The sequence below is a fragment of the Gavialis gangeticus genome, unplaced genomic scaffold (assembly GCF_001723915.1).
Source record: "Gavialis gangeticus isolate Ggan-Ray unplaced genomic scaffold, GavGan_comp1, whole genome shotgun sequence".
Taxonomy (NCBI): domain Eukaryota; kingdom Metazoa; phylum Chordata; order Crocodylia; family Gavialidae; genus Gavialis; species Gavialis gangeticus.
The window spans coordinates 29,327,013-29,334,035 of NW_017728994.1; the positions used below are offsets into that span (position 1 = coordinate 29,327,013).

General features: G+C 50.8%; 1 protein-coding gene across 5 annotated transcripts in view; it reads right to left on the reverse strand.

Moving 5' to 3' along the window:
* The window catches only part of PSD (pleckstrin and Sec7 domain containing), a 140,194-nt gene that overhangs the window by 127,681 nt on the left and 5,490 nt on the right, over window positions 1–7,023 (reverse strand). For 4 of the 5 annotated variants that reach the window (XM_019502502.1, XM_019502500.1, XM_019502499.1 and 1 more), the window contains exons 2-4: window positions 3,106–4,210; window positions 2,880–2,982; window positions 1,688–2,177 (exon numbers count right to left, since the gene is read on the reverse strand). In XM_019502502.1, the coding sequence (XP_019358047.1) occupies window positions 1,688–2,177; window positions 2,880–2,982; window positions 3,106–4,083 (1,571 nt within the window). In that variant the 5' untranslated portion in view covers window positions 4,084–4,210. The remainder of the gene's footprint in view (window positions 1–1,687; window positions 2,178–2,879; window positions 2,983–3,105; window positions 4,211–7,023) is intronic. The other variant, XM_019502501.1, reaches the window with a different exon arrangement.

A 7,023-nucleotide genomic window follows, 5' to 3' on the forward strand; every position in this document is an offset into this window, starting at 1 on the left:
GCTCAGTTTGGCCCTGTGTGTGTCAGAACAGCAGCACTGTGCTCTGCCAAGTACATTCCACGGCATAGTTTTTCCTGCCCTGAGATGGTGCTTTGATATTCGCTGTGACAGTGGTTCTCACCCTTTTCAGACTCGAGGCTCCCTCCAGAACTTTTCTGAGTTTGGCAGAGCCCCAGTGGAGAATCACTGTTCCAGCATGGTAGCTACTTATTTCTGTTTCTTGGGCACACAAGCTGCCTGTAGAGAGTGGCTGTAAAAGCCTTAATTTGGTTGCAGCTGTGAAAGGGTTAATATAGCATCTGGTGTTGCAGTGGTGGGGGAAGGGGGAAGCCAGGCTTGGAAGGGAATCCTGACTCTGGCCTAGCAGCATCTGTGGGGCCAGAGCTAACATCCCTCAGTGATCCTCTGCTGAACACAGACCCCTACCACTGCTTTGGCACCCTCTGCCTCCATTCCAGTGCCCTCCCCCTGGTCAGCACCCAGCGCTGCTGCCTGTGCCCAGCTGGAATGGTCTCCTGTGACCCTGTTTCCAGGAGGGAGCATTTTGAATGGACTATGGGAGGACTAGGGAGGGCTGTGGCAGGAGGGGAACCTGCTGTAGCCACTTCCCAAACTGCCCAGCATGCTCCTGCTGTAAAGGGACAGTTCAACACAGACCTCAGCATCTTTGAAAGGGTCTTGTGGCACCTCGGTTGAGAACCACTGTACTATACGCTCCACTCCCCTGTAGCTAAGAGAGCCATAGGATCAACTCCATCTACAAACCAGGGGGTGAACCTATGCCCTAATCCAAACCTCCTTTGGATCGATGTGAGGAACCTCAAAGACTTCAGTGGGTTCTGGATCAGGCCCTCAGCCCCAGCCACCTTGCGCTTTGCCTTTCCACTCTTCCCTGCACTCAGCCCAATGTGCTTCCTTTCCATCATTCCTACCTCCCTTCCCTCTATCCTAACCCTCCTCTCTCCATCCTCTAATACACTATCACACTGCCAACACAGTGTTTGGGAGGGTGGGAAATGCACACAGGCTAATGCTACTACAAAACAGAACACATACACAGGGCTACTTGCATTTCACTAGTGTTTCACAAGCTTAGTAAATTCCTTATACCAAGGCCAAAGAATTCTTCACTTGCTGCTGAAATGCAGACAGCTCTGGGGTGAAGCACAGCAGCTTCTTTACAATACACAAGAACACTACATGACAGCTTAGGATGGGGAGTAATAAACCCTGTAACCATTTCTTCTGAAAGCTCAGGAGGAAACTCTGGAGGAAGAATATAGCTGTCTCGGTTGGTAGTTAGACTGGACACCCGAGTTAACACCCTTACTTGCTAGGAGAGCCTTAGGATTCCAGTTCACCCACAGGATCTTTGTTTTAGGTCTTATTCTAAATACAGCTACAGCAACTCCAGCGGCATCGTGCCCCCTATGGAAGTGGAGGCTGATGCAAGACCCTGCAGTTTTTCAGCAATTTACTATCTGAGGGTTTACCATGCAGTCCTACCTAGTCTGGAGAGGCTCACAATCCCATTGTACCCTACCAGATGGCCACACATTTCTGGCATGTGAGCTCACCCAGCAAAAAACCAGCAAAAAACCATTCTGTGGTAGAAATGAGTGAGGAAGTTTAAAGGAGCATTTTTCCCCTACCAGACACTACCTTGCTCCCTCCCCAGCAAATTCACCTGTCTCCGTTCTCTTGCCTTGTTGCTTCAAACACCTCGTCATCCTCATCCACCTCTTCTCCATGTTTGTCATTCCTCATATGCTTCCCATTGTGCTCCATGATGCCCTGGGGAAAGGGGTCTTCAGGTGCACTGTTCCTTCTCCCCAAGGTGCCAGTGAAACTCGGGTTGCTCTCACTGTCCTTCTGACTCTCAATGGCTGAATCCACCTCATCCTTCTCGGCCAGAATATCATCAATGTTGGTCTCACGATAGCATCTCAGAGGCACCGAGTCCAGGTCTGTCTCTGAATACTTCACTGTTCTTCTTATAATTCCAGTTTCACAGGAGCCTGGGTTCTTGTTGCCTGAAGGAGCCATCTCTATTTCCACCTCTACATGACAAAAGCTGTGCTCAGCCATGGACTTCTTAGGTTCTGGTAGCAGCAGGTGGCTGGGTTTCTGAAGGGGCTCTTTGAGGGAAGGCGATTCAGGTTTCTGAGGGGAATTGCCTGGAACAGAGAGAGCCCAAAGCATTTACATGCACAGGCCATGACCCATTTTACAGAGAAACTCAACCTCTGTTTTACACGAGGCAATGGCATCTGAGAGGCGGAGAGGCCCACTACTTCCCAACGTTACATATGAGCAGCCCTGCACAGGCCCAGAGAAGAGGGGAGTGAGAAATGCGAGGCAGAAAGGAGGCAATAGGCAGTACTCAAAGGGAGACATTTCCAGTTTTGCAGCCATTGCAGCTGTGAGCATTTAGGGCAGTTAGGTGCATCTAAAGCTCTATGAACCAGGTCCCCCTCAGCCAGCAGCCCCCAAAGCACCTGGATCCCTCCTAAAAGGAAGCCAGGAGTGAAGCCCAGGCCCCAGTCAGTGGGTACAGAGTCACAGTAAAATCTCATTCATAAGCACAGAGAGGTTTGTATGAACAGATTAATGGTAGCAGAGGTGTGGGTCTTATGTGAGGGACTAGTTATTTTGAGCCTGGGTTTTATTATATCAGCCTGAACTATGTGGTTTCCATCCAGCTTTCAGAGCCCATGCCCCAAAGTTTGAAGGGACAGTTGGGGGCTTGGGGTGGACTGTGACAACAAAAAGGCCAGCCCTAGCATTCAGGCCTGGATCTGGTTCCAAGTTAATGACAGTCCTAGTGGAAGGAGAACTCCCTTACCCAGCCCCACTGCTCACCACAGGGGACCATTTACCTGTACCTGGAGAATCTAGAGAGCCATAGAAGAATTCCCACTTGGCCTTTGCAATGCGTTGGGCATGGGCTGAGGTCTCCCGGGAATATGCCCACGAGCCCCCCTGCAGGAAAGGGAGAAAGCATCAGTGGTGAGATCCCTGTGAAGTGTGAAGAGTTACAAAGCAGAAAGGTGGCCTCTAGAGGCAGAGGGACCAGCTTTCCTTTAGAGTAACTCTGTGCAGTACCTGGTAGCACGGCTCCATATTCAGAGGACTCCCTAGCAGTGCTGAGATGTCCTCTGATGGTGTCCCAAGCCCATTGGTGAGAGAACTGAAGATGCAGTTGGAATTCAGGGAGTGGGAATCCCTTCCATTGCCAGAACCGCTAGAGGAGCGCTTGTCCCCGGGAGGCCTGCTCCCAGCCAGGAAAGGGTCTGATGCAGAGGACTCTAGTTTCAGCTTCCGACTCAGGTGCTCATGAAATTTACTGCTGTGGCTCAGAGGGGTGTATGTCCCACCAAGAGTCCCGCTCCCAGGGTTAGACCCAGGCAGCTCGGCTGTCAGTTGGAGGTCCTCGTTCATGGTCTGTTTGGTGCCCCTCTGAGGTGACATGGCTTTGCTCTGTCGGGAGACCTGGATTTGCGCTGCTAGGCAGGCGTTCTCCTCTCTGCTGGAGCTACAGCGGATGGCCTCCCCAAACTCCAAGCTCCGGCTCAGGCCATGGGCGCTCTGCTCATTCTCCCTCCAGGGCTCGGCTGGTGGGAGGCCATTCAGGGTTTTCACACTGGCTTTCTCAATGAACCGGAACGTCACCACAGAGCTCTGTCCTTCGTGGGCAGATGCCACCAGAGGGGTGCGACTGCCAGGTGATGACAGTGAGGGGCTTGGCCTGCTTCGCAGTGGGGTGCAAGGAGCTGTCACTCGCCCGGTGCTTGAGCAGTTGCCGTTGCCAAAGGGGCCTGTCTCCAATGCCTTACGGACCAAGGAGCCAGTGCTGCTATACATGCCCAGCTGGGAGCGCCGGGCATCGGGATTCAGACCCTTGCGCAGTAAGTGGATCCTGCCTGCATTGAGATTGGGGGTGAGACAGCGTGGGGGGCTGTAGGTACCATATTCAATGAAGTTCTTGGCAGCAGGCAGCCAGGGCCTGCGCTCCACCTGTGGGGATGACATGGCACAGTCTCCATCAGGGCGGAAGCGCATGACCCCCCCAGCCTGGGCCATCCTGCTGGGGAAGGGCGAGGCGTCGTCAGGTTTGAAGCCAGAAGGGGTGGGGCAGGAGGGAGGAGAAGCTTTCCGGATGCCTGCCAGACGAGGGCTGGGCTGGAAGGTGACACATCCTTATGTGGCCCTGAAATAGAGGCACAAGCTGTGAGTTAAGGGCATGGTCAGATATACACAGAGAAGGGAGAGAGATGGTTGGACATGGCAGAGATGGAAACTACCTTGAGGTACTCCTGTACAACCCAGCTCACCTCAGTCAGATTGTACTGGTGTGAATGAAGGCAGAATTTGGTCTGGGTGAGCAAAAGGAATGAATAGATAAATAAAACCCTGTGAGGTAAGGAGACAGAAGACGAGAACTGGCCACTCAATCTGCTTGCCCAATGTTGGTACATGCCTGATATATACCTGGATATTGAATCTGGTGATTACCACATTACACACACAGCAGAGCTGGGCATCTGTAAAAAACAGAGCAAGGGTTTTAATGAAAGAGGCTGGGAACATATGCATATATTACTGAGAGGAGAAAGGGGCTTCTGGGCATAAGGCAACCTGAGAGAAAGGCAGTGGGGAGTGTGACTGTCCCCTTCAGTATGCAATATAAGTGGCACAGGGATACCGTGAAGAGGAGTAAGTGGACCCCCAAAGCCAGTGGGGGGATGCAGTGCTAGCATACAGTGGTGGCAGAGGTGGTGGTGGAGGCACAGTGCCAGACACGTGCAAATGAAGCTGTGTCACTAGGAGCAGAGCTGCCACATGACCCTGTGTCCTTCACAGAGAATGAGTCCAGTCCCGCTGCTCTAAAATTCATCCCCACCAGCTGAGCAGGCTGCCACAACACAGCCATAACTCAGGCACTGCTGAATATCGAGTACTATCCCCCCTCCCCTGGCAGGAAAGGGCAATAGGAACAATTCAACAACAAAGGCAGCTTCTTTCAAAGAGCTGGATGACCAAGGCCGTCAGCAGGCAATCTTTTACTCATTGTTCTGCACCATTTGCTCTGTTAAGCAGCCTGGCATCCAGCACACCCAACACTACTCCAGTCCTGCCTCTTCCCAGGAGTCCACCAGGATACAGCTCTGAAAGGTATCCAGCATCAGTGACATGGCACTGGTGACTCAAACACCATCCCTCCATTCAGATCATCCTAGGGCATGATCAATCACTTTACCCAGCACAGTCCAGACTGGGAGGAACTGTCTGAGCCAAGTGAAAAGCAGATATAGAAGCCAGATTATGGCCATCTAACACTTGTACACTGTGCAGGACCATGGCCTTGGTACAGGCCAGAAGGCAGCAGAAAGTGACAGAAACTAAACTAAGTCCTGACCACTGTATGATCAGCCATCAGCAGACAACACACAAAATCATATAGGTAATGGTGTGCCTAGTGGGAAATGACATGAGCCCTATGCCAGGCCATTTCATCCCCACAAATCACAATGCCCCCCACAGACTTTGACAGGACAAGGTGGTAGGTACCACTGTGTTCTTCCTTCCTGAAAACAATGCCAGGAAAGGAGCCTCAAATCTAAGACATCCTCATTCAAATTTCCTTGTCAAACAGCAGGAAGCAGAGGCAGGACTGACTGATTGTGTGCTCCTTTACAAACCAGCACAGACTAAGGGACTGACTGATAAAGGAGTGCATTGACACAGGGTCAGTGGTGGTGGCAAAACACCCACACACTTGACATTTTGGGAGATACCCACAGGCATTTTGACAAGGATGTGGTTGCAAAGACCAACAAATTCATGCCACTTCTTTTCCTCTGGGATTTTCACTAGCATCTCTGGTTTAACCCAGGCTGCCAGTCACACCCTGGACCTGACTTATAGCACTGTCTTGAACAGACCATCACCTCACTAAGGCCGTGGCCAGAGACCATCCTGTTCCAGGCAATAAGAAAGGCTCATGGAACCTAATCTGACCGTAGAGACTCCAACACCTGCTAAATTATTGGGGACTCCCCCCACAAGATGAGGAATTGAGGCCCTGGTGAATCATCACTGTTATATACTAAGTCTAACCATCTACACACTGGTCACTAAATAGGTCCTTCCCCATCATCCAACATGTTTTCTAACACTCTGAGTCTGAGAAGGAGAGAGGAACAGAAATTCTAGCATCCACGGAAAAAAGGGCTGATACAGACATAACAAAATCCTTCTGTGGTGAGGCTATATTATAGGATAACAGACCTTTCATATCAGATGTCACTGAAGTCACTAAATCTTGCCTCAAAGAACTATCTATATGGAAGGACACACTTCACCAGCCCTGTGTGTCACCAACAGCCTGCACTGGAGCTGAGCACCACATGCTACAAAGAGCTATCCTTTCTGAAGGCATGCAGTCTCTGAAAGCCTTCACACACAGCGCAAATCTGTTCTGTCTGTACTGCTTTACACGCAGCCTGCCTGCATTGCCAGAGGCCAGTGCATTCCCTTCTGAAGAATATTTGGACATCCTAAATGAAGCTTAGCCCAAAGTTTAGCAACCCGACTCAGGTCTCCTGGCTCACGTAGCAAGTTCACAAGCAACTGGTGCCACTGCTGACCAAAATAGTCCATTCCTCATTAACAGAAGTGTAGAAATCTCCCTTTCTTCCTTCACATATGCAATAGTCAGACCAACAGGAAAGAAACCTGCCCTGGATAGATCAGTCCTACTAGTCAAATACTGCCCAGAATCAAACTTCCCATTCCTGAGCAAGCTCAGAGAAAAGACAGCCAAAGGCCAGCTACTGAACTCAGTGAACAGAAGCCAACTTTCTAGAACCAGGACAATCTGAACTTAGGCCAGGACACAAAACTGAAACCACCACAGTGGCACTGATGGAGATTTCCTGCTGTCAGTGGATAGAGAGCAGGCATCCACCCCCACATTTCTGGATCTCTTTTCCACCTATATTGATTGTGGAATACAACTTT